At 36.7% G+C, this 27935-nt stretch overlaps 1 protein-coding gene across 2 annotated transcripts in view; it reads left to right on the top strand.

Moving 5' to 3' along the window:
• The window catches only part of ADAMTS18 (ADAM metallopeptidase with thrombospondin type 1 motif 18), a 57918-nt gene that overhangs the window by 24671 nt on the left and 5312 nt on the right, over nucleotides 1-27935 (top strand). Inside the window, exons 4-20 of one of the 2 annotated variants that reach the window (XM_072422750.1) lie at nucleotides 1407-1635; nucleotides 3049-3242; nucleotides 4973-5056; nucleotides 7455-7614; nucleotides 8455-8560; nucleotides 9757-9894; nucleotides 11345-11492; nucleotides 11702-11797; nucleotides 13405-13553; nucleotides 14286-14458; nucleotides 15477-15607; nucleotides 16955-17078; nucleotides 18690-18934; nucleotides 23410-23548; nucleotides 24323-24449; nucleotides 26513-26714; nucleotides 27506-27697. In XM_072422750.1, the coding sequence (XP_072278851.1) occupies nucleotides 1407-1635; nucleotides 3049-3242; nucleotides 4973-5056; nucleotides 7455-7614; nucleotides 8455-8560; nucleotides 9757-9894; nucleotides 11345-11492; nucleotides 11702-11797; nucleotides 13405-13553; nucleotides 14286-14458; nucleotides 15477-15607; nucleotides 16955-17078; nucleotides 18690-18934; nucleotides 23410-23548; nucleotides 24323-24449; nucleotides 26513-26714; nucleotides 27506-27697 (2637 nt within the window). The remainder of the gene's footprint in view (nucleotides 1-1406; nucleotides 1636-3048; nucleotides 3243-4972; nucleotides 5057-7454; nucleotides 7615-8454; nucleotides 8561-9756; nucleotides 9895-11344; nucleotides 11493-11701; nucleotides 11798-13404; nucleotides 13554-14285; nucleotides 14459-15476; nucleotides 15608-16954; nucleotides 17079-18689; nucleotides 18935-23409; nucleotides 23549-24322; nucleotides 24450-26512; nucleotides 26715-27505; nucleotides 27698-27935) is intronic. The other variant, XM_072422749.1, reaches the window with a different exon arrangement.

Raw genomic sequence — 27935 nt, 5'->3', positions numbered from 1 at the left:
TATATAAATATATATATATGTCTTATATACACCTTAAAACACCCAGTGCTGCGAATAGCAAAAGACAAATTTAGCAGCTGTTTTCTGGGTTAAATAAAGAAACCTTGGAAAGCAAAGCATGTTGCCTACAATAAATCATTTTGCTGAATGTTTAAACGACAGCGTGTTTCAGGTAAAGCTGTGACAACCATTCGTTCCTGAACAAATAGTTAAATAGTTCTAGAAGATGACAAGAGGTGTAGTATAACACTTTGCTTTAAGGCCAGATAATTCTTCTTCCTTAAAATGTTTGCCTTAAAGCGATGCTCCGGCTAAACAGCCATGTACACCGTTTAAAAAAACTTACACTTATTTACCGTCAAAAAGATTTGTAAATTAATGCACATAAATATTTCATCCAGGTACCTTTTGCCCTACCCATTTTCAACACCTTGTACTATCGATAAATGGTAACCACACTAGTGCCAAAAATCATTAAAAAAAAAAAACAGGCCAAGGTTGGTTTAAAACAACCAAAACGCCATTTAAAGTAGCCCCTTTGTACAAAATGCCTTTGGAGATTGCTGGGGGTTCCTTGAACAATGAGCAATTTGTGCCTCCCAGGTCAGTTTAAGTCACACCAATAATTTTTTGGCTACCTACATGTAAGGTTGACATTCTTCTCACAGGCTATTCTTCCTACTGACCACCACACTAATGTACTGTAAACTGTGGATATAGTTTCAAAAGACATTGTCAGTGAAACAAAAACGGTACAGGTATAGTAGTCAGGCACATCCTGCACATATTTTTGCAGCCTCCTAAACTTTGTTGCTCTGGCCAAAACAGAGACCGTTTTAACTGGGTAAGCTTTGGCTCTGGTTTGGAGCTTTCCACTATCTCCCACATTCCAAATGGCCCATCAATAAGATGGCTACCATCAATGGCCAATACGAATGTGCAGGAAGTTGGAAACTGTTATATGAACCATTTTTAATTCTTAGCAGGAACAAAGTATGCAACCAATGGGTCTGATTTAATAAAGCTCTCTAAGACTGGACAAGGTACATTATCATGGGAGAACCTTGGTCATCCAGCAAACCTGGAAAGAAATTTCTTAATCATTTGCTATTAGCTGGCAATTGTTTCAGTCCTGTTCCAGATCCACTCCAGATTTGCTGAATCATCCAGATTCTCTCATGATAGTCTATCTTCTCCAGTCTTGGAGAGCTTTAATACATCAGGCCCAACTGGCATAGAATTAACAAAAGCAACAACATATATAATGGAAAATAGGATACATATAAATATATAACTAAAAAGTATAACAAAAAATTGCAATAGTATTGTTTGCTTGGGAAAGAACTGGGGTATTTCTTTGGGAGAACCTCTTAAAGAACTGAGCTAAATAAATATCTTCTTTTCAGTCAGGTTTCTTAAGGACGCTTACAAGTGAATATTTCATATCCCCAATGCCTGAACACCTTGCGCAAAAGCACAACGTCACGGCTCCAGATGGACATCACCCTCATGTACTATATAAGCGGTCAGCAGAAAATATAATCTCTTTGGACAGGGATATCTCTCATTCAAGCACCTCCCAACAGGCACCTCAAGGTTTGCAAAAGCAGCATTTCTGTGGAAGATCCAGAAAACGTGAGTGGAAGGTGCAATAACCTGTGGTGTGTTTTAAGCAGATTGGAGGAAGGAGACTAAAGGATTTAAATTAGGTTCTAGTACACCAACCACAGGGTTTTTCAAATTGAAACAAGACAGAACATAGGAATGTTCACATTTCTGTTCTACTGGTACTAGATTTAAAAGATTAGCACACCTAATATTGGGTGGACTAGATTTACATCCTTCAGCTTATGTTCCTTCTTTGCACCCCGGAATACCATTGGCTATCCCAACATCCTGACTATATTGTTTACTCATTTTACCGTAACCTAAAATAAACACCCCATATATTTCCCCCATGTAGTTCTGATTGACACTTGAATTGGACTCTGAGAATTCCTTTTTTTCAGTGATCTGTGTTACACTTCTGGGAATAGTGCAGAATTATGCCATTTGTTGAGGCTTGTCCAGCTCTGACCATTTTAATGTCACATCTGAAAAATTAATTTTAAGTCACAATTTTTTTAAAAAGTACAATATATTCCACATCAGGGTGTGGACCAGCTCAACATTTCTAAAAAACCCAGCATTTAGAAATAATTCAAGATCTAGGCACTCAGTTTTTAAATCCCAAGGGTACCTGTTGTAAATCGTGTAAATCTTTGAAATATACAGTAAATTTTTATTGATTTACATTGCATTGCATATATGATATAAGTAATACAAGCACACAGTAGGATAATTACCTTGAAACAAACAAGACACTAAATCCAGTCCTGCAGTAAGAAGATGCCAGTTCCACCATAGCGCTAGTGAAGCTGAAGCCAATATTTTGAACGGGGAGGGGGAAAAACACTGATAAGTGTTTATTGATGTCTATGTTTCTGTAAATGGGATTATTGTACTGCAATCGCCAGGTATTGAACAATGTAAGCACTAAAGATATGATTTTTAGGCTCTTAAAGTTATTGGGGCTGTCTTGGCCTTCTTAATCACCTTTCTTAACTCTAGCTAAAACAGTTTTTGATGAACATGGGAGGAGAAAATACATTGGCCAGGTTTTTATTGGTGCGTATTACTAAAAGAAAGATATTTAAATCTAATTCCTGTTCAGGAGAATGAAAAATGGGGTGGGCTGCAAATGTGGGAGACTCAGAAAGTATAAATAACCCCAAATTGTACTGAAAAAAATGTTTGTGTCCCAAACTAATCACCCAATGTGGATAGAAAGCACACATACAATTCTAACTCTGTACACAATTAGCGAAAAATGGCCTGGGCTGGGATACCATTGGGAGTGCAGTGACTTCCCTTTGTATATCTGCACCCAAATGTACTATATATTACCCTGATTTTCTACTTTTGAATAGCGTATTATATTTCTAGCAGTTCACTGGCGTATTATATTTTTATGATATGGACTGTCATTTGGGTAATTTTTTTTTTTAGATTCACCTGTATTTAAAAGCTCCCCTGTAAGGTCAGATGAATATCCTCATTTGCAAAGGTCGAAGCGCTCTGCCGTAAAATTCCATCAGTCCAATAGCTTGGTTGTTGAGACTCTTGTGGTGGCCGATAAGAAAATGGTGGAAAAACATGGCAAAGAAAGTGTCACCACGTACATACTCACTGTGATGAACATGGTAAGGTACTATCAGTTTGTTCTATACTTTGAAGACTTATCAGCAGGTTTAGGTTTGGGTTTGCATGCTAAGACACAATCCGTTCCATCTATACCATGGAAACATAAAATCTTAACATCAGGTTAAAGGAAATTTTTATTAGGGCAGGTGCAGCCCTACCATGGGATTGAGCGATCCCATACAGCTCCTGGTGGCTGACACCTTGCCACATTCATCTGCTCATTTACCAGCTGCCCCCCATTCATTCTCAATGAAGCTGCTGTGGGGAGATGCTACATATAGTGTCCTTCCAGAGCCAGCAGTTCACTGGCATGAGGAACCGCTAACTGCATTTCAACCTCATGGCCAGTTTGAGTACAGCCTTAAGAGAATGTCATAGGCTGCCATTATTACATTGGCTCTCTGAAGATGTAGTTTGATGATATTCATGCTGAATGAATAGCTCCACACTTCGTGAGTTACAGAATTCTACACATGTGGGAAGCACGGAGCCCATGTTAGGGCAGCACGGTGGCCCAGGGGTTAGCACTCTGGCCTTTGCAGCACTAGGTCCCAGGTTTGAATCCCAGCCAGGACACTATCTGCATGGAGTTTGCAGGTTCTCACCGTGTCTGCGCAGGCTTCCTCTGGATACCCCGGTTTCCTCCCACATCCCAAAACCATGCAGTTAGCTTAATTGGATTCCCCCTAAATTGATCTTGGACTACAATAATGACATATGACTACGGTAGGGACATTAGATTGTGAGCTCCTCTGAGGGAAAGTTAGTGACACGACTATGGACTAGGTACAGTGCTGCATAATATGATGACGCTATATAAATACTGTGTAAAAATAATAATAATAATGTGCAGATCAAGAGTTTAGACTTATTAGCTGTGTGTTGGTTCCAGGTCTGTAAGCAAGAAAATACTGATGCAAAAATTACCCAAGAATGAAACCTTGATAGGAGAGAACACAATAAATATTTCCTTATTATATACACTGAACAAATTGTTAACTCATTCTCATTCTTTTGATCTGTGAATACTGACTCATGCATTCCTTTAACTTTCTCCTATGTAGGAGAAACTACCTGATATGACCAGATTATCAGTCTCAGGGTTGTATTAAGAAAAAAAAATGCTGGGAAATTCAGTGAGCCAAGTGCACTTCTGGCTATGTTCTGTACATGAGCAGCTTTACAAAACACACCCACATTTAAGTTATAGTTGGCTGAAACTTTGAACAGTATAGGCAATTTTGAAATAATAATAAATCAGGATTGTTTAGCATTTAAAAATAGAGTACATAGCTGTAAATTACTTTTTTTGTGTTTTTATCTTTCTTAAACCTGTGGGATGAACTCAAGTTTGATGTATTCCTTTTTAGAAAATCTACCCCTGCAACTTATTTTTGTAGTCAGATCAGACAACTGATTATGTTATGTAGATAAACAACTTTTAATATATGGAGGGATAAACAAAAGATTTATTCAGAAGTTGCAATTAAATTTTTTTCATGCATTATCATTTTTGACCAGCATGTATCAGTTTAGATAATCTCTAAGTAGTAGGTCTGCTTTCAATCATCCAATTGTTTGCAAGGGAAATATTCATTTTGTTACCTCATTTGCAAATATTTGGATGTTCCAAATATCATAGGTTTGATTGGTTCTGTAAAACACAGAAGGTTTCTTCTATGGGTACAATACAGTTTAATTATTTTATATACTTTATATATTTCTGCAGGTTTCCAGTCTTTTTAAGGATGGAACAATTGGAAGTGACATAAACATTGTTGTTGTGAGTCTTCTGCTTTTGGAAGATGAACCAGTGAGTAACAGCATTTCTATTGACATCTATATTGGGTTGTGTTTTGTAGCTGAGTCTCTATCGTCTGGAATAAATAGTTCATATCAGCACAACACAAATGGAATATAATATATTATTAAAGCTTTAAGCATCCATTTATTGCCATTTGCGAATCAGGTACTTGAGGTTTGGTTTGAAGGAGCAACCCTGAAATTCTCTTCCAATAGTAATGTGAGGTAGCCAGTATAAAATGGCTGGGGCTTTCCATGGTGACGTTGTATTGTGCCAGTCTGCCTTATGACAGTTTATATTGAATTCAGCAGAACTGGTTATAGACAAAAGCAGTGTATGTAGTGTACGTGTATGGTTTTCAACCCAGGGTTTTATTAGTGACTTTACATTTATTATTCTGGTTTCAGCATGTTGTTTTATTTAAATAAATGTATGTGTCAATCTTTCTGACACTGCAAGCACAAAAGTACATATTGAATAAATGACATACCGGTAATTAAAGCAGAACTATGGCCTTGGATTAAGAAATGGTGTCATTATGTTTAGTATTATTATGTAAGTGCATCTGCAGTACTGTTTGATCTTAGTCCACCTGTAAAATACCACAAATACCTGGTGAGCTTGTCAGATAAATCCACCAAATGTAGGTGGTGCAGTGGAAACTATGGATGCTACGCATCTCCTGAATTCAGAGCAGGGATTCCACTCTCACCTATGCTGTGCCTGCTTGGACTATTGCAGGGGTGTGGATATCAGCCTTGTCTTTTCTGATTCACAAGCATGTAGCTTGTCTATCAGCACTTTCCCGCACCTAGTTCTGCCCACAGCTTTTCAAATTGATAACATTATCTTTGTTGCTAAAACGTTTCCATTTTGAGCTCCTGTGATTTGAACACAAATTAAGCAAGATTTGGCCTGGCCTTGGAGGTAAAGGACCTTGCAAGGGAATGTTGCTTTCACAAAAGCAAAGGCTCCGTCTACCCAATAATGATATTTTAGTTTTTGACGCTAAGGAGTTAACATACATTACAGTTTGTTTTATCAATTATTGGTGAAATACCAGTGCTTGAATTCCCAGATCAAAGCAAGTGCAGTGATCATTATGACAGGTTCCAATATCTTTTTCTTACATTTTTTTAAAACTAACAATATGAAGAATTCAACAGGAGGCTCTGGAACATGCAAAGTTTGATGGGACCACCCAAAACTCCCAGTTGGTTAGGAACAGAGTAAGAAATTATTGCAGGAATATCTCATTGCTGGAGTAACATTAAAAGCCATGAACAGATATCAGCCCATCAGATTCCACTGCTAACATTTGGGTGGACTGCTCCTTTAACCCATTTTCTTGAAGTACCGTTTAAATATAGTGTCTTGCTTTTAATCCTTCTTGCATTGTGATAAGTAGGTTGAGGTCCAAACTTCCTCCTGGATCATCGCTCATCTTTAATTACCAGGTTAATGATAGATCCCAGGGTCCCCAACTTCCCCCAACACTATTTGACATCTAATATTAACTTGACAGTTTAATCCTAATTTATTGGACCCTCTCCAGGGGAGAAAATAAGTGATATGGAAGAGGTTTTGTATTAATGCAGGCAGATGTACAGGAAGCCTGTCAGGATAGAAATATGGGAGCTTCTGATCTATAAGCAGTATTTAGTCTGTAATCTTTATACTCCCTGAATAACATAAAGATCTAAAACAACAAATAAATCAAATAAATCAAAAAATGTATTCCTTAATAAGAAAATTATAAATGTATTTAGAAATAGCAACTTTTATTTGTCTTCTGTAAGGGAAAAGGCAGCATTCTACTGATAGAAGGTGGTAAATGACCCCATCGTGGCTTAAAAAAATTGATAGGTCAGTTTTTTGAAATAGAAGGAATGTTTACTCATCTCTCTAGTGGCTCGTGTCTCATACCATCTTTCTTTTCCAAAGTTTTATCAGTCCCTTCGGCATTCAAGGCCCCTGAGAGTATATCTGTGTCTACCACTATGCACTGTAATTCTTTCTTTTGACATCAACATCACTGATGGGTCCTGTAGTGACGATGGGGTTGATTTAATAAAATAATATAGACTGTTCACATAGGAAAGGGGGTAATCCCCCTGTACTGAATATTTCACTTAGTTTCACCTTTAACTATCAAATTATATGCAAGGAATACTTTTGTTTTAGATTCTCTTGCACATGATTTGCTTTTCTTTACAATGTAACACCACATTAACCAAGGTAAGTGAAATATCTCTTGCTTTAGTAAATTAGCCCCAATGGTGATGGCTCATGCAAAGTGATAGTCATGCTGCATGGTATCATAAGAATTATTCATTTCATATACGTTTGACCATGTTTGAATTTAATGTTTTGTGCTAGTTTTCATATATTTTTTTTTTCTTCACAGTCTGGACCTAAAATTACTCATCATGCTGATCAATCCTTAAATAATTTCTGTCAGTGGCAGTCATCCCTTGTAGGTAAGAATGGAAAAAGACACGATCATGCCATTCTGCTAACAGGATTGGATATTTGCTCATGGAAAAACGAGCCCTGTGATACCTTAGGTAAATACTTTACAAAATTGATATAAAAACCCCATGAAATAATCATCAAAGAAGAACATGTTCTGTTTATTAACACAGGATATGAAGCAGTTGAATTCACTAAATATAACCATTTGGGTATTAAAAATAATAAAGCCTTTATTATATTGCTGCTTACCAGTTCTTAGATGTTGCTATTGCATAAGTTTTCATTTTTTCAGTTAAGAACGTGTTCAGCATGCACAGAAAATACCTGTTGGTCTTGCTATAGATGCCATGACCTTTGTCTTTTCCTGCGAGCCTTAAAAAGGAACTTAACCCCGCTTTACTCACCTGTCCCCATTCTGTTGCAGGACACTACCATCTTCTTCCTTCTTATCTTCCTAGTTGCTATATTTCGCCATCTTTACTGGCTAGGCCGGGTTGGCGTAACTCTTGCACAGGTTTGCGGGAGTTCAGTCGGTCCGGGCAGGTGCAGGGGAAGCCAGGATGGGCATGCTGGTAACCAATGCTGATCAATAATGCCCCGTCTGATCCAACATTTTATAAAGTGGAATTTTATTTCCACTTTAAACAATCTTATCTGTGTTCTGTAAACAACTGATACCAGCATGCATGGCAACCATGGATATTTTTTAGGAGCCCAACTTAAAAAGAGAAACAAGCCTGAAAAGAAGAAAGCTAATTCAGCGACTATATATTAGGACTGGTAAGCTGCAATATATGACTATATGATATATGATTTTGTTTTGTTTTGAATTTAGATATACATTTTACTTTATTTTTATCATTGACAAGCCCCACCTAACACAATTTAGGGGAAATGAATATTGCAGACTAAAACTGTCATTTTATCTTTAGGATTTGCACCAATAAATGGCATGTGCAGCAAGTATCGAAGTTGCACCATAAATGAAGACACTGGACTGGGCTTGGCTTTTACTATTGCTCATGAATCGGGTCACAAGTGAGTAAATGTAATCTCTCAACAATAATATAGTCTAATACTGCTAACAATGGGGTTTCTTTTGGAATTCCATTGGAAAGTGTGTGAAAAACGGTATGGTGAGACTAATATGAACATCCCTCCTTGTCCTAAATGCTGCATGTATTTATTTTATATTATATTGAACTAAGATGACACCTTGGTATGTTATGGCTTGTTTTAGGGTGGTGGATCCTTGCTACTTTATAACAGAGGTACTGTAACAGAATTAACTAGTGAGTCCAGTGGATGAATCAACCTTTCAACTTTAATTGAAATTGAATTTTCCAAATCTAGAGGATATTTTAAACAGCAATGCGCCTGTACTATGCCCAAAAAGGCACAGGGTAAAAGACTAAACACCAGTTCTGGTTGTAGGCTCCCTGGAGCTGATGCTTTTTTGTCCTGCACAATGTCTGTGTGCAGTAGACAAGCATGGCTTTGCTTTCTTATATTAGGGTTGCCTGCTGCTGGCAGGTAGGTGGATGACTAATCATTAAAAATCAGAGGAAGAAGTGGAGAAAGGGAATCAATGGAATGAATGAAGCCAAATTAGGGAAATCCTTGGTATGCAAACCCTTAGCTACAGATTTCTCTCCAACAGGAAGAATAATATTTAAAACAAAAGTACTGAAACAAATAAAGTAGTAGCCATGAACATCAGTGCCTTAGATCATTTTACACTGCAGATATGGCTACAGAAAAAAATCAGGTGCCAGTCATGTACCAGTACAATGAACTATATTTTAGTCACAATTACAATTTTGACATATTTGCTGGATGCTAACAAATGTTCACATTTTTATGTTTACGTGCATTTTATTTAACTGAAGAACATTATTTGCCCTGAATTTGACCCTAGAATAGTGAATCATTTGAGAGACCAAGGAATGCTGAAGGATCTTCATCATCTACTACTTCTTCTCAACATGTCCTCCTATGGAGTGCACACACTACATAAAGAGCCTGTTAGCTTTTATATTAAGGTTATTCCCTGTCCTCTTTATTTCACTGGAATTCTGTTTGCAAGATCATATTGTTATTAACATTGGACAGCAAAGGTCAATAAATTATTTTATCCACCTTTCTTCACCTTAGACTGAAAGATTTGGGTCAAGCTAATCATTTAGCTTAAATTCTTTTTACTATAACATACTGAACATATACTCTTATGACAGCTTTGGAATGGTCCACGATGGAGAAGGGAATCCTTGCAGGAAGACTGAAGGGAACATCATGTCTCCCACCTTAACTGGAAACAATGGTGTGTTTTCCTGGTCAGCCTGTAGCAGGCAATATCTGAAAGAATTTCTCAGGTGAGAGCCAAGGTGGACATCTGCCATCAGAAATGTCTCGTAGACAGTACAATTCTGGAATGTAATTATTGTACTGGTTTCCCTTCCTGCATGATAATAATGCTTCCAAGAATCCTTTCAGGACTTTTACTGGCAGGTTTATTGGTTTTTATGTGTCGCTTCTGTCTAACAAGCTCCCAAGCCAGCGTTACGTTACCCTTCATAGTAGAGAGAACCAGATGTTCCTCCTGTTTGCTAAAGCTGTAGCATTTCCAAAACTGACCTTTTTGTTTCAGTCTCCAGGTGTTGCTGGTAACCAACACCTTTGCCTCTACTTGTGTTTCCTGTTAGTGAGTTTGTTACACATTTCTGAGCCTGTTGAAACCTTGCCTAGGTTTTGGCTGTGTGCATTTGTAACAGGCTGCAGTCATGAACCTGAAACATCCCCGCTGACCTCTGTTGCCCTATGTGCTCTTTTATTGTTATGTTCCAAGTAACACACAGCGTCTCATGTTTCATTTACAAGGTCAAGCCCCCATAAAACTAATATTTTACTTGTAGGTAAATGCTAGAATATTGGTCACACATCTTAAATCTTTCAAGATTTCTGCACCTGATAAAAATGGTGAAAATCTTTATTACATGGAAAAACAATTAAATAGGCAGATTTCCAGTGCCGGTTCTCTTACAAGCATTAAAGTAGAGAAAAAAACAATTATTAGTATGAATAATCAGCACTCTGTTCAAAAATATTTGAAGAATAGAGATACAATCTCCAAGAATAGCGGTACAAAAAATAAGGAACCTCATTTCTTTTTCTGTTTAAATATATGAATTACCATAGTCTAAAGCATTGGCTTTTTTCGTTTACCTTTAATATATTATATTATATTTAATAATTATAATAATTAGCTCCACTGGCAATCAGTTAGTGGAGTCCATTTTACTCAGATAGTCAGATATTCACGTGCTTTTTCTTAATTTTAGTACATTTTTTTTAATTCAGTAAAATGAAAATGTTTCTTTACATATTTGCAATTTACTTCTAGAAAAAGGTGAGATCCAAGTAGATTTTCTGGTTGAAGAAACTGCTAATAAATATTGGAAAAAAAAAGTCCTGAATAGCAAAACTTTTAAAGTATAGACTGCAGCTGTGTGACCCAGAAGAGGGACATACCACTCCTCTTTCCTGGCTTAGTAGAAGATTCTCAAAAACATTATATCTAGTGCTGGGCTTTGTCATGGCTGCAACCTATATTAAATGTTTGTAAAATACAGAATTATAGAAATGAATAAAAAGATATAAAATGTTAGTTTAGACAGCTTTCAACTAAAAAGTATAATTAATGAAAATCTATTGTATTTTTCAATTTACCTATACTACTCCTTCATAAAGTGTAATGATAAAAATACCTTTACTTTATGTAAGCCATATGTCTATGTGAATGATTCACACTGAGTTCTTTCACAGCACAGCTCAATCCTCCTGTCTCATTGACGAGCCAAAACAATTAGGACACTTTCAGTATCCTGAGAAGCTGCCTGGACAGATCTATGATGCAGACACTCAGTGTAAATGGCAGTTTGGTGCAAAAGCAAAGCAGTGCAGCTTTGTGAAGGTGTGTACTGTGTTCCAAGATCTATATTATGCTACAGGCTAATAAAAGTTAATCTAAAGCCTGTTACCAACATAATGTTTTAATTTTTAAGGAAAGTCTAAGAGCCTCTTCAAGGTTTTTAATTCTTAATTAGACACTCTTTTGTTATACTTATTAGTAAATATTTAGTGCATATCTTTTTCAGACTTTGCTTTGTGATTTTCTTGCAGGATATATGCAAGTCTCTGTGGTGCCAAAAGACCGGTCACAGATGTGAGACAAAATTCATGCCTGCAGCAGAGGGCACTGTCTGCGGCTTAAATATGGTAGGATCAAATAGATATGTCTTTTAGTGTGTGTGTATATTTATATCTCCATCCAGCTGCTTCTCTGTTTTTCTATATAATTGTCAAGTTCTGATTTCACCCACATGGTGAGCATGTTGTTTTTATTGAGTTTGATGGCTAAAAATTATTAGTAAAGGGGTGAAAACGCACAACCATTCAAAAGGATTACAAAACAAGTATAGTATATAATAATGAATTATACTCTAAATCAGCTCAAGGGCCCAAATCCCTATGCTTTTAGGGGCGCAGTAGTCATCAGGCAGGACTACCATGAGAATATCTCTGTGTCACTGTATAAAAGGGCTTAGCAACTTTTAATGCTCCTCTCTGAAGCAGCACATACTTACTTTTTGTTTGCTCCACTACCCCTCTATTCAGACCCCAGACATTGCAGTACTGGGTAGGTAAAAGGTGCATTAGGTTCTCGTTTAGAATAAATGACATTGACCTATGTTTCATACATTATCATGTATTGTGGTAGTGTGCAATCTGAAGCTGGTGTTCATGTCACTGATTTGGAACAAGTATGCAGATCACAAGTTCATCCTCTCTAAAACTATAGAGCCATTACATACTTCTTGAAACATTTCTTTAAAAACAATCCAGCAAATGAACTGCATTTAGTCTTTATTGGCTATGACAGTTTGGTGGAACAAAGAATTCCAATGGGATATCACATCCAAATCATTTTAAAAACGGAGAAAACAGCACATGAGTCAACCTGTCAGCATGTATAAAAAATGTAAGGGTTAATTTTTAGTAAAAATGGTATCATCTGTGTAAGAAAAATGTAAGGATCTATTACAGTCATCAAAACACAAATTAGGTAACTTTTTTGTGTGTATTTGCTGTGGAGCTTTAGAGGCTGCATGCAGCACCTACAACTCTGCATATGTATCCATCAAATGGTAACAAAACAGAGGGTAATTAACAAAATTGAGACTCTTCTGTTATTTATTGTTAGAAAATTACCTGTGGGTCTGTTTCTCATCCATTAGGGAGAGAGCATAGAAGGTAATTGGTGTTAAAATCTGCATTCGTCCAGTATTCAACTATCTTATTTTAGGTTGACCAAAAAAAGTAATTAATCCACCAAGTGTAAGTATTACTATATAAAAACAAATGACTTAACAAGATACCAGGAAGTTTCAATGCATTGATAAGCTGTTTGGAACCTTGTTCCTCCTTTTTCCTCTTGTTTGTTGAAAAAAAGCAAACACTGGCGTAGCAGAACAGACGCTGGAAAAACTGTGCATTTAAAACAGTCACCTCCAACAGCCAAAATCACATGTTATTCCATCCAACAGCCAACATCATCTGTTATTCCATCTAGAGACCTCTATGTGGCCCACTATTCTCACTGATTGTGCAAGCAATGCTCATATTGACCAATACCAAGTGATAATGACTGTTAGATGTGACTTATTTTAATCCATGGTTTTTCCAGCATCTGACAAAAAATAGGAACAAGGCTCTTAATATTGAATTAGGGTTTGTATATTCTCCTAACAGATACCTACACAAGCTCCTCATGTAATCCTAATAAAAGGTTTTCTAAACTACAGACCTTCCCTGTGTTTTAACAGTGGTGTCGAAGAGGGCAGTGTGTCAGGTATGGGGACCATGGACCAAGATCGGTTAACGGAGGGTGGTCTGATTGGACAGACTGGTCGGAATGCTCCAGAACCTGCGGTGGTGGAGTAATGTATCAAGAGCGGTTCTGCAACAACCCAATGTAAGTCACTTGTAGAGCTCTTAAGTGATAAATGTATTCATTATTTTTGAAACAATGTTAGGATCAGTAACCAAACGACCAGAATGCTAAATGTTAAAAAAACATCCAATATCATTTACTAAAAATAAATGTGCTTCATTAGTTTTTGAAGACACAAACTGGCTTACGTTCATGTCTTAGGAAGATTCATTTTTCTTACAAATAATCTTACATCTGATAGTTCTCTTTTCCAGGGAGGGACACTATGGGAATCATCTGACAAACTTTGTTTAGCCTAAAATGGCTGATAACATAAAACACTAAACTACTGTATGGATGCCAAAAGACTGCAAAGGGAGGTCACACATAAAGTACATGCATGCTGTAGAACGCTCCATAGAGCTGAAAGCTCTGGGCTGTGCTGGACCTAGCAGGTTTATGTGGATGTAAAAAATGTACAGCGCTACATAATATGCTGGCAGTTTATAAATCCTGTTTAATATTAATGATAATAATAATAATAAAGATGGTGAAGGAGAGCAGCAAAAGCAGGGGCTGCTGTTAAAAAAAATACTTTTCCCTCCTTGAGCCCTTGTGCCCAGCCATTCACTATAGACACTAGTACTTTACATTTGTGAAGGGATCCTCATTTTCATAAACTAATTCTACCTGTTTGGTTTACTGAACCTTTTGATGTGTCTAGAAAAACCCAGGTGTTAATATTACCCACTGTCTGCTGTTCCTGTTCTTTAGACCTCAGTACGGAGGAAAATATTGCCAGGGCTCCAGCCGTATTTATCAGATTTGCAATGCCCAGGCTTGTCCTTCAAACACTCCGGACTTCCGTGCCCAACAGTGCGCAGAGTACAACAGCAAACCATTCAGAGGATGGTATTATAAGTGGAAACCATACACTAGGGTGGAAGGTGAGACAAATGTAGGATAGAATTACCGGAAACATCTTCTTTGCACTTAGTTTGTATCCAGTAATGAAAAATAAAATGTTTTTATAATTTCAAGGAAAAGTACTACAGTTCTTCTCATATCTGACAAATGTGAGGCTTTAAATGAGATTACTCACTTTTGCAAATGGTATTTATTATGATATGGCTATTATTATTTGCTGCTCAGACGCTGGGGTTGATTTATTAAAGGAATATAAGCTGTCCACAAAGCAAAGTGAATTATACTCCTGCAAAGGATATTTCACATAGCTTAGTAAATGACATGAAACTATGCTGACTTAGATTACCCACTTACCGTATTCACAAAGCTGACGTGAAGGCAAGATACTAATCCACCTTGATAGGTGAAGAGCTTTAATTCCTTTAGTAAAAAAAACTCTCCATTTTCATGTGCTATTAAGGGTATGTAAATGTAATTTTTTGCTTAAGTTTTGGATAATGTGAGGAAATGCAGAACCTCTTTTTTTTTTTTCTTGCTTGAGTTTGAATGGGAGCTCAAACCCACATTAGTCAAAGCTTGGATTACATTTATTGGTTAATTCTTACTTTTAGTTCCTTAACTATTATAGGTTGAAGTTTACTCAGTAAAGTTGTCCAGCACACAGACAACTATTCAGATTGCTCTTGCCCAATAAATGCAGGCTCTACTAAAGGAAAATTTTTGTATGACCCCTGAAACTTGTTGGATGTTAACTCTTGATGACAAATACATTCATACCTTGACAAATCTCTATAATTTTGCACTGTTTCTTATATAAGGTAATTTTTCCAGGAACCCCTTAGGTGCCCTTACAGGCATTAGAGAGCTGACACATTTTAGCAATAATTTGATTTTGTCAATATTTTCACCAGTACTTCACCATCCAAACACGATCTGGTTTTTCATTTTTATCCGTGTTCATATCTGAAAGTTAGTTCATGTAGCTGGATAGAGCATACATGGCATTAATATGTCCTGATTGTCCTGTTTGTGTTCTAGAGGAGAATATCTGCAAGCTATATTGCACAGCTGAGGATTTTGATTTTTTCTTTGCACTGTCCAACAAAGTAAAAGATGGAACTCCGTGTTCTTCAAGTGGATTTGATGTGTGTATTGACGGAAGCTGTGAGGTAATGATTGCTGTGAATTATGCTATAAATTATAAGACAATAAATAAATATTTTTGAAGGAACAAAAATAGTGTAAGCAATCCATGACTCTTTACGATGGATTGTTGTGGTGCATTCACTCATGTTAAGGTATCTCATTTATTTTGAATGGGCTGTCCATGCACTGCAGGTTGTGAAGTTCTTTAACTTTTTTTCCAATTCAATACAGTACAGCACATAATGGGACATTTTTCAGGAAGTGGTGATCATTTAAATATATATTTTTTTCTGATCACTTACATAAAACCCTGTTATTTATAGTGTGATCTTTGATTGCCATAACATATATATCCTGAATTGGTGATTGAAAACTCCATTTAATTGAATGAAGTACTGATAACCACTTTTCCTAGCCACTTTAAAAAACAAACCCCACTGATCTCTATAGTTTCCTGTGTCATTTATTACTAATTGAAAGTGGTGTTTAAGCTTAAGAGAGAGTCCTTATCCCTGCGTGAGCTCTAAGTATTACATTTTTAACCTGGGTCTTTCTTCCCATTTCCCTGAATAGTGCAAGGAAGTATAATAGTTTATGCAAGAGCTGCTATGGAGGTTAGCATTGAATTTAACTTGTTGATTTGCCCTTTACAGGCTCACTTCAATTTGTATTTTCTGTGGGAGGGGGAGTCGGTCCACACTTTTATATGGAAACAATATTGAGTTTTTTATTAGTCATGCTTGTCTTACTGTAGCAAATTAGGTGATTGTTTATGGCATAGGAGGAAATAATTGAAAACCTTATTGAAAAGTTTACCAGTAAATCCCTACAAGATACACAAATCTAATGAATTGTTTATTTCGACTAGCATCTACCCATAACTTAACTATCTAACCACTCCATATTGCATTCCTTAAAATGAAAATATCCAATGAGAATTCATCTTTTCCAAAATAAGTACAGTCAAAATATATGATTGGTTGCTGAGGTATAATGAGGAATGTGCATTACTATTGCTCTTGCACTGCCTTATCAAATGAACTTATTGGCTCCTCAGCCTTATAATAACTTTCCAAAAGTTCAAGGTAAAGTTTATCCGGTAGCAAAACACTGTTGTAATCCTTCAGAAAACAATTACCTCTAATTCATGCTAGCCTTAGTACGGCTCTTAACCAAGTCCTTAATTAATCGGTTGCATTTTGAATTCTATTATCTCCCGGGTGTAAAATATCATCTTCCTGAAAGTACCATACAAGCGAGAAAGAGGATTTTAATTTCAGCTTGGCTCAGAGTCAGCATTCTGTGATGTGATACCTTCCGACAGTCACACTCCTCTAATGCATGTTTCATTTCTGTAATTCCGGTGCCAGCTCGTAGGCTGCGATTATGTTCTTGGATCAAAAGCAGCTCTGGATGCCTGCGGGGTTTGTAAAGGTGATAATTCAACATGCAAGTTTTACCGTGGACAGTATCTGAGCCATCACAAAACCAACGGTAAGGAGATGTCAGTGAAGTGGAACATGGATTTGTTCTGTGTAATGTTTCCCTTAGTTCACTATGGATTTTCTGTTGTTTTCAGGGGCATTTTAGATCCTTTATGACATATGGCAGAACATTATAAATCACCCTACTGTGTCAAATGATCCTTCTGTGCAGAAATGGTTTAGCAAATTCCAGGCAGCAAGTAGTGCTATAGGAAAACATTGGTACTACATTGGTATTAGAAAGTCCACTTTATTGTTTTACACAATGTTTATTTAAACTACTTATGTACCATAGATATAAGTTAATGTTGAAGAGAAGGGGGAGGAGAAAGGGGGTTTCGTTCACTATAGAGTTGTTAGAAAAATTATTTTCTTGTTTTCTCTTGACAAGCCTGGAATTGCTGTAGAGAATATGTAAAAGAAAGGAAAAGACAGGCTTTTTTGGCACTAGGTTTTCATGAATTTCAAGTGAGTATTGATTGTGTTTTTGTAGTGAAAATTGTTTTACCAACGTGACATAAATTAGTCCATAAAGGAATTTTGATAACCGTGTGGTTACTGTGTCATAAAATACATATTCTTTACATATGAATTATATGAACAGTTGGAATAAACCATACACATAATGTTGTGAACAAAAAGATTCAAAGATTATACTCAATGGGTTCAAATTTCTCAATTATATCGACATGCGTTTTGCCAAAACAATTCTGCTGTTAAAACTCTGTTTAACAGCAGAATTATGTGACAAATAGATAGTTTACTGTATTAACAAAATATTTTTGCTCATATATCTGACAAATAGCTTGTTTGTCTATGCTCTTATAACTAAAATGTAAAATTATGTTTTATATGCTCTTTTTCGTAGTTTAAACCTACTCAAGTCACTGTATCCCCTGACGAAGCCATCTTTTTGGCGAAACACGTTGGTAGATAATTGAGACATTTGAACCCATTGAGTATAATCTTTGAATCTTTATGTTCACAATATTATGGTATTATTTTTTTTTTATTATTTTATGACACAGTTACCACACGGTTATCAAAATTCCTTTATGGACTAATTTATGTCACATTGTTAAAACAATTTTCACTACAAAAAACACTTGAAATTCACAAAAACCTAGTGCCAACGAAAGCCTGTCTGCGATAATATAAACCAATAAAAAAATAAATAAAATAAAAATAATAATATGTCTGACCAATACGAACCTGTATTAGATATTTCCTTTAGGGAAATCTACCTGTAATTGTGGAGACCTCATTGGGGTCCAATGCAGCTGCCTCTCTGATTACAGTAAAGGAGTCATCATTAGGTGGCCTCTCCTTGGGTGTATGTTTAAAGTGAAACTTAAGTCCCACTTTAAAAATTTGTGATCAGGCAAGACTTTATCGCAGAAAGGGATAGGCAATATCCCTTCTACAATAAGCATTCTTGTCTGCCTGATGGTATAACCTAAAAGTAAACAATAAACAATGCATAAAAGATTCTTTTATATTCACCATCACACATTTACCAGAAACAAAACCTACACACCTTATGCTTGTCTTCTTGATTTAGCATATGTTTTGCAAGAAATAAGGGAAACAAATATACTCATCAGTTTTTATTGCTGTTCAGATTACTACACAGTAGTGACCATACCAGCAGGTGCCAGAAGTATCCATTTTCAGGAGATTGAAGTCTCAACCAGTTACCTCTCTGTCAGAAATCTAAACAAGAAGTATTATTTAACTGGAGATTGGACAATCGACTGGCCTGGGAAGTTCTCGTTTGCTGGAACTGTTTTCAACTACCAAAGACCTTTTCAACAGATTGAGAGTCTTTATGCAGCCGGTCCGACAAATGAAACATTGGTTTTGGAGGTATGAATATATAAGTACTAATTTGATCTAATATTTTAGGCTGTTATCATACTAGAAGTTTTTATGTGGTTTTACTGCATGCAAAAAATGGATAACATCAGATCGTATGCGCCATATACTGTCTTGGAATTCTCCTTCGTCCCTGCGCTGGGCGTCTCCCGCTTTCTCCTTCTGGGTACATCACCCAATCTCGCACTGTGCAGGAGCTAGATTGGGTGACATAGCCTGCTGTAAAGGGGAAAAAAGAGTGCGGATCCCACTGCACATGTGTGAGATTGGCATCTTTTTCACCTCTGTGTCCCTTCTGTGCATACCCAAGCAGCCAAGAGCCTCCTGTGGCGATCAAGATTGAAAAGGAAGGGTCTTCAATTTTTTTTTTGTAAAAAATTATATTATATTTAAAAAAAATGATAATATTTTTACTTCTTGTCGACCCTCTTACAGTATGTAAAGTAAAGATTTAGTAAGTTTAGTTCAGTAAGTGTGCTCATGTATGCTTTCATTTTTATAGGTTTTTTCTTGTAATATTCACATATTATGGTTGGAGACAAACGGTAGGGCCTTTACAAAGTGGTATAATATATGCATAACACAAAAAGATTCTCCAGCCAGTGGGGAAATTTCCAATGTCAATGCTTGTTTGCATTCCCTATTCTCTAGTGGTAATAATCAGCATGTTCATGACTAAAAATACAGTTAACAACAATACCCTCATAGCTAGCTATTAATTTGAGGTTAAAAACATATTGGTTTAGAGATTCTTGGAAGGCGACTCGAACATGTTGTAAATGTGAGTCACTACATCAAGTACAAGATATCTGTAGTCAAGCTGGTTAGGACGACTTGCGGTTTGATTGCGATCAAAGTTCCAAGCACAACAAGCCAGAAGGATCTGACCTTATATAAACACTTAATTATAATCTGGACTGACCGAGCACCACTGGGGAAATGTTTAATGAATGAGTTGTGTTGTTAACAGCTTCTTACTGATGTACGCAAGCTTTCAATAGAACTGTTATGTGTTTAATCCTCTTCTTTGCTCAAAACTCTCAGCGGCCACAGAAGAGCCAGTGTGATGAAATGCAGCGCACCCATGAAATGCAGTATAATCGAGCAGCAATGTCAGTAGTCCTGTGTTAAACAGCATGGTTACTTTAATCAGACCTTTAAATATTATATGTACAAATAACTTTTACCTGAAGGGCTAACAGTTGTCCAGGATTATTTTATACTGCATAGTATCGATTAAGCTATATCCCTTCCCATTCCAGATATGAAATCTACTCATCTCATTGCCTGCTGTTGTTTTAGACTCCCTTGGTCGGTCATAGAATGAGATGCCTAAAGCACCTAAATGCACTACTTCCTCAACCTCCTAGATTGTAAGCTCTTTGGGGCAGGGTCCTCTCCTCCTCTTGTGTCACTGTCAGTATCTGTCTGTCATATGCAATCTTTATTTGTACAGCACTGCGTAATATGTTAGCACTATATATAAACCTGTTTAACCTCCCGACCGTTAAGCCCGACCTTCGTACGGGCGAAAAAAAGATGCTATTTTCGTTAAGCCCGAGATTTTCTGTTCATTAAAATCCCCACTTACCTGGTCCCGCTGTGCTGATCCAGCGTCGAGTTCCAGCGTCGTCCTCCGTCGATCGTCGTCCGTCGATCTCCCCTCCGGCGTCGGGTGCCTTGTAAAAAAAAATTTCATGAAAAACAGTGGAACACTTTTGGTACAGAAATCTAGACCTCAGTGTAACGCTCAGGTGGTTAATATTATTATTATTATTATTCTTATTATTATTAATAATAATAATAATAATAATAATAATAATAAGAAGAAGAATAGGGCATGTGCTTTTTTAATGAAGTACACTGTAATGCATTCATTTGGGTGCACTGCAGTGTACACACATTGTTAAGGTGGTTTGGTGTACCATTAACAAGGGATGACATTTATTTTATAGCGGAGTGGCAAGAAACAGTAGGCAGGTGGTCAAAAAGTGAGCAGGGCAACACATTAAAAATTTAGTGTTACCCAGTTGTTGTCATAAGTATCCTGTAACCCCTATAATCTTGTCAGTCTTCTACCATCCCCCTATAATTCCAACTTAACAGTAAATCTTTTGCTGTGCTTCCACCTAAATCACTCTTGTACAATGCAGCATTGACTTGCAGCTTCAGTGACAAAAGTTTACAGGATAAAAGGTTGGGTCTGCCATCACAAATATGGGTAATTTTAGTGACTCTGGCAAATCCTAAGCATTTGGAGTCTGTGGTTTTTAAATGAACAAACTGTAAATTTTATAAGTCTCTGCCCTGTGGTCAGGCTTACTCAGAACTGTCTTAAAGTCAGGTGGCGCGTTTGTTAGTGGTAGACCTAAAAACTCTATTCTGAGCCAATGCGTTCTTTATGAGCTCTTTCACCAACTTTTAACCTAAAACTAATTGTGACTTGGCTGAGCAGGTCCTGGATTCAAGCCAGATAAGTAGGCTGTAGCCCCGGAGGTCCTTCCTACTTGAAGGGCTTAGATTACTGGCTCTGGGTCCAGACTTTTAATGTGGAGTTGTTAGGAAATAGCTGCATTTATTATTTAGGAAATTTTAAAATTGCTGCTGGAAATATTCCACTACTGCCTTAAAAATAGAATTGCTGCAGTAGTTGCTGATAGCCAATGTTTCCCTTCTATTAAAATATGTGTTTAGATTCAGCAAATTACAGATTGCTTAGAATGACAGGTTAGGATTTACCATTATTTCATCAACAAACTTTGTTTTATTTTTCATTTGTAGGTACAGTATGAGCACTTTAAAAGAAAATAGTGCACCCAAAAGGTGGAGTATTTATGATTTAAGCACTCCAGATATAGGTACTTCATTGCACTGATAGCTTCGGTTCTTCTTTTTGCTACATTTAGTAGTTGTATAACACTTAGAAATACTTCTAGCAGAGTGTGTGCTGTGAGATCGATACCCATTTTTTTTTACATTTGGAGGAAGTCACAAAACCCAATTTCACACCTGCACAGTGCAGGATCAGGAGACGTGAGGACGAACTCAGAAAAAAGAGGATGGTGGTGTTAGACAAAACTATGAGCCCCGGAAAGAAGAGGGAAACTGTGACAGTACAGGGCTTGCTGGGCTTGGTTTGTGCATGAATCAAGTGATTTTTCTTTTCTTTTTAATGAAACTTCTGATTTATAAAGGGATTTAATGGTTGGAAGTGCCACCCATCAGGAGCCACTTGGTAACTACTACTACATTTGGTAACCATTCTACTAGGAGAATTCCTATATACTGATTGGACACAAAAAATGACATTTAATTTGTGGCCCAAGGCAATTGCATTTCCTAAGTTATTCCTCCTCACCCTTAAGGGATGCTTCATTTTCTCATTAGTTTAGAATGCATTTCTCAGTCAGCATAGTTAACTAACTTATCCCAAAAGATTGTAAATATTGTATGCTTACCTAATGGGTGAGCCTACAGAAATACCTTCTTGTTTTAAACAAAATGTTCATGTGTATTAGGGAAAATTATAAAAATGTAATTTCCTAAACACTTCGTTAGTGACCTTGACATAAACATCAAATTGAAAGATTCTTTTTTTTCTTGTTACGTTGCAAATGAAAGCTTTTTACTGTCCATCAGACACATTTTTACATTCCTGCAATCCCACTTGGATTAATTAAACAGATTTTATTTCATTTTCTCAATCATAAAAAGATGCAAGCATACAACTTTGGCCTCGTTTAGATCCTTAGGCTTCCTCTGCAGGTTCAATTGGGATTTCCTTTTCTTCCTAAACAATAGCTCAATACAGAGTAACTGTCCACAACCTCAGATAATGTTTATAATAGTCATTTTTGATTTTTTAATATTTTTTTAAATAGTATTCTGTGTTTGTATATTTATATATACACATACATACATATAATTTATGTTTTTAAATATAGGATGCACCCTTAGTTCTACATTCACAGATTGGTCACTGTTTTCTCTCAGACTCTCTCTTGTGGATTAAAACTGTATTGTGCCATCTAAATAGTAGAATGAACAGAGGGGAGAAGGATGGGTGCCAGTTTTCCTTGGTGCACTGAGTTCTGGGAGTCCCTCATGTGTACTTGTTTGTACACAGTAACCTGGGGGGTCCAGATTTAACTCAAGTGCTGGGCTCATTACAGTATTTTTTAAGGCAAATGTTCTTTATGTAACAGTAAGGGTGCTGAAGCAGTAGGGGTGCTTTCCATCCAAGTGGATTTTTGGTTGATTTCGACCATCTGAGTTCATATTTACCAGTAGGCCAAATCCCAAGTGACCAAACTATTGGGTATATTAATAAAGGAATAAGTATCTCTAAATCTACATCAGAACCAGGAATGTTTTCTAACTGGAATTTTTCTAATTTAGGTAATATTATTATTGGATAATGATAAAAAAGTTACAATAGCCATAAACTTGTTTATATTTTTATTTAGATCCTTTATCAAGGAAAGAATGGAGGATTTTCATGGGAATATACGTTACCATATTCTGTAAATGAAGAGAACCCTGCGAAAAAGACAAGCTATTCATGGGTTCCTGTGTATACAGATTGCTCTGTCACTTGTGGTGGTGGTGAGTTGAACATTTTTTATTGATAAAATTTCAGATTTCTTGCCTGTTTTTTATTTTAATGTATGTACTCAGAATTGTCATAATTCAGAAAGGAGAACACAGCAGATTTTTCAGAAAGAGATGAAAGAGTGTAAAGAAATTATTTAAAGAACATATTTATGTACTCAAAGTTGAACTCTATGCAGCTAACAGATGATCAAGAACACTGAAGTAGTGATATGTAGTGATTTAGGCGTGATGGGGCCCTCACAGAACAAAACATTACAGGCTCCTCATCTCTATTTGTATTTCAATTTGAATTCCTCTAATGATACAGAATAGTAATGGTTCCATAGTAATAATATAGGGTTTCCAAATTACCAGTACATTCTCTTCTTCATCTCATTCTCCTAATTTTGTGAGAGGCTTTAACATTTCTGACATGTCTTTATTTCTGTCTGTGTAGATTTCCAACAGCCAAACAAAAATGGTAGGTAAGCAGAATAGGAAGGCAAGGAAAGCAAAAAAAAAGCAATATCAAAAATTGTATTTCTTTGTTTAATCCATTAAGGAGATTTCCCATTACTTCCTGTCCTGCGGGCAAATTTAGCTTTTTTTAATCCTTTCTCATTCTATCAATACAAAATACAATTGAAGATATAGCTGCAGTTGGGCTCTAAATTTTACTTTTGCTGTTTAAGATGTGGTTGCAGGCTTGTTGTAAATTTATTACTTAATCACTTCTTTATGTATCAGTTTTTAACGGCTTTTTGAACTTTCTTTTGAATTTATTAGGTTTAATGACTGTGAAATTTGTATGCCTTCGAGACCTTCAGGTTCAAGTAAACGCCAGCTTGTGTAGTTCATTGAATAAGCCTTTCCCTGAGCAAAAACCATGCAATACCCAACCTTGTCCAGCCTAGTAAGTAACTTTAAATATTTCATGTTTCTACTAAAAAAACTGAATCGTATCCTGAAGCTATCAAAAAGACAGTGACTTGGATGACCAGTTTGCAAACGTTGCTTTTAGGAATCACGATCGGCCACAGCTGTGTGCCAAAAAGAACTCCCAACCTATTCCATTCACTTGAATAGAAGTTAGAACTGCGGTTGAGCTCGCTGTGGTGGCAAACAGCTACATTTACCAATGAACGACATAAAGAAGCTATTTTAGCTGCTAAAGGCTTTACATTTCTGTCCATCCAGTGTTAAGAATTACGTAGTCTTGTCAGACAGCATGTTGATGTGGATGACACCTTTTTTCTTGATAAAGAAGAGATGAGGAATGCAGTGATGTACTTTTTGCACACCCAGCCTGTTGACTGGAGAGTAAAGGAGCAGTTAACAACTAGAAAGGGTATTGGTCTGCTCATTTTGCTCTTTCCTCTAATCATTGTCTAAAATGCATAGTATTGCAACTGTTTTATGTATTAAGTAATAATCGAAAAGATACATTTTCCAACAGCTTATTTTATTTCAGTCTGCCTAATTTAACACATTTCCCCCTTGTAAAAGGGAGGCAAGAGGCAATTTTAGTGACATATATGCCTTTTTTTTCTATATATGTTCTTACGTGTATACTTAGCCAGATTACATATTTCTAATAAAGTTCAAGCTTGTCCTAGTTTCATAAAAGCACCCTCCATTTCTTCTGGTTATGTAGAACACAGTAGCTGAGTGGGTAGCATTGTTCTTACCTACCTGCAAAACAGTACCAAAAGTAAGTTTAAACATTAAGTGATACATAAAACTATTTAGATTTATTTAGTATTTTATTGTGACATAAACTACGCTATACTGGATGCCACAATTTTTTTTTCCCAACATTTTGCCATGCCTCTGTTTTATGACAAGTTTGACTATATCTCCTTCCACCTCTGAGACCCTCTATTGGCCAGAATATCTATCCATCATAATAAAAGTGCAATGAGAAGGCTCAAGAGATATGATGGGACAGGAAATATGTTTTTTTTTCTTTAAGATGACATCTGCTTATGAAAATGTTTTTTACCATGAGCTCAGTTTTATGTGCTTAGGTTTGTCAGAGTTTAAAAAATAGTGGTTTTACACATCTGTCTTAAGGTTATGAAAAAAGAAATAAAAATTAATGTTCCGTAAAGTGTTGGGCCTGTAAAGTAAAAGAAACTTCAGCCAAGGTCCTGCTTCACCTGTGGCTTCCCAACAGTCTAGTAACTATTAGACACATTATAAATCCATGCATCTCTGAATTCTCACTCTTCCATGTTTGTTTTAGATACGGTCAAGGTCTTTTCAATAGTTAGTTCATTTACAACCAAAGCTTACAGTCAGAAAAATGCACATTATGTGCACATATTCTGTAATGTAAAGCCCACCCAACTGAAGTATCTCACCTTTTTTACCTTTTGTAGTCCTGTATCCCCACAGGTGAGTTAAACTTATACTAATGATTGTTTAGGCTATCTGTAAGGGTGACATTCTTCCCACTGGCCAGCAATGTAAGAGGCATTATTTCCACTGATCACAACACCAATGCAATGTGAGCTGTAGATATAGTAAATATATGAGGGATTCCCTGAAGACCCAAACATTTTTTAAGGGTTCCCCTTGCTTCCCATGTGTCCTTCCCACTCCCCTTTTCACAGAACTGAACAGCTGTGTCAGTACAGCACTCCTTTGTTGTGGTGTCGCTGGAAAATATCACCAAAGATCATTGAGAAAATGTAATGCCTGTACACAGCTTAAGACTGTATAGTCATATGTGAGCACCATATACAACTGCTGTAGCATGAAAATGGTTCAATGTAAAGTTTTTTAGTATAAAGTCATCTGACTGTAAATTTTTTCTGCAACTTTAATTGATTAGTGACTTGGATCCTGAGGCCGAGGATCACTGGGCATCATTGCTACAATTCATTAGGGCTGTAAATGTGGGAAAATACATTAGAAAGAACGGTTAATTTGTAGTATGTCATAAATGACGTTTGTTTTTTTTTTTGCCAACAGCTGGAGGACCAGTGAATGGAGTGCATGCAGTGCAACTTGTGGAGGAGGTGAACAAATTCGGTCAGTAATGTGTGTACAGAGGACGGCACAAGGGGAAGAGCTGGTGGGGCATTCATACTGTCCAGTAAGCACTCCTATTCAAGTCCAGAAGTGCCATATCCAGGACTGTCCAGCAGAATGGAGCACAGGGCCTTGGTCTCAGGTATTAAGTGTCCCGCAGTGACCCATCAAACTTATGCATTATAAGATAACAGACATTAATATCCATGCAATAAGTAAATTGTTAACCATATTTTTGGCTTTTGTATATTTTACAAGAGCAGGGTCAACAACCACAAACTGTTTTTAGGGTAGATTGAACCTTCTGCTAACAAAAGCTAGAAATGTTTTGAACTTTAATTGAAATGCTTAGTAGAGCTACGATAGCAGTACCAGGTTGACTTATAGGCTGCTAATATTTGTATTCTTACATTTATTAACAAGCACTACAGCATGCTTTTGAGGGAAGAAATCATTTGTATTGTACTGTCCCATGTTGTCTAGTTTTCTCTCATCTTCCATCTCTGTGATACAATGGGCTTTTCTCTTCCACTTTAAATAGTTGTCACTTTAAATACATCCCTTACCAAACTTAAGATTTTCACAGCAGCCTGTTATAATGAAATAATGGACTACATTAAATCTATATTATACACATGACAACAAAATCACTGGTCCCTTTGGTCTTGTAACAAGCCAGATCTTATATCTGTCACTAAATAAGTGCAGATGTAAAACTATCTAATTTGTGAAACTATCCATTTGATTGAGATGCAGAATAGGCAGAATTAATAATCCAGGAAAAATGCAGCCTTGGCCTGTTACTAGCCCAGAGGACTGAGCTCAAACTCCTCTGGTATATATATACATGTAAGTAACCAGTGTACACGTCATGTTGATATAAGTATTCTACATGAGCTCTGTCTGACAGCTTGCATTCCTTGTCTGGTCTAGTGCTCCCGATCCTGCGGTAAGGGAATTAGGAAACGAGAGGTTTATTGCAGAAGTGTCAACTTGGAGAAGTATAAAATCCTTCCAGCAGACCTGTGTCCAGTCAGCTCCAAGCCAGAGTCTACTGAGAGCTGCATGATCGCCCGCTGCCAGAAAAATGACAAGCTGCAATGGGTGATATCTGCATGGACTGAGGTAACCTTCACTTCTATAAAAAGACAGAGAATATATTTTCATTTGTTCTGTTTTATTCAAATTTACTCCATAAATATATTGCCCTCGTTTTAAAGGGTAAGTGCATCCAAAACCGGTAGTTCTGGTACAGCTGGGCATTTAGACCCCCCTACCAGTGCTTTTATACATCAGAAACTCTATTGATTGGTCTGCTATTAAGTTTGCATGCTTGCTTAGACCATTATAAGGGAAGGTGTAC

The sequence above is a fragment of the Pyxicephalus adspersus genome, chromosome 9 (assembly GCF_032062135.1).
Source record: "Pyxicephalus adspersus chromosome 9, UCB_Pads_2.0, whole genome shotgun sequence".
NCBI lineage: Eukaryota > Metazoa > Chordata > Amphibia > Anura > Pyxicephalidae > Pyxicephalus > Pyxicephalus adspersus.
This window is presented reverse-complemented; position numbering and strand designations above follow the sequence as displayed.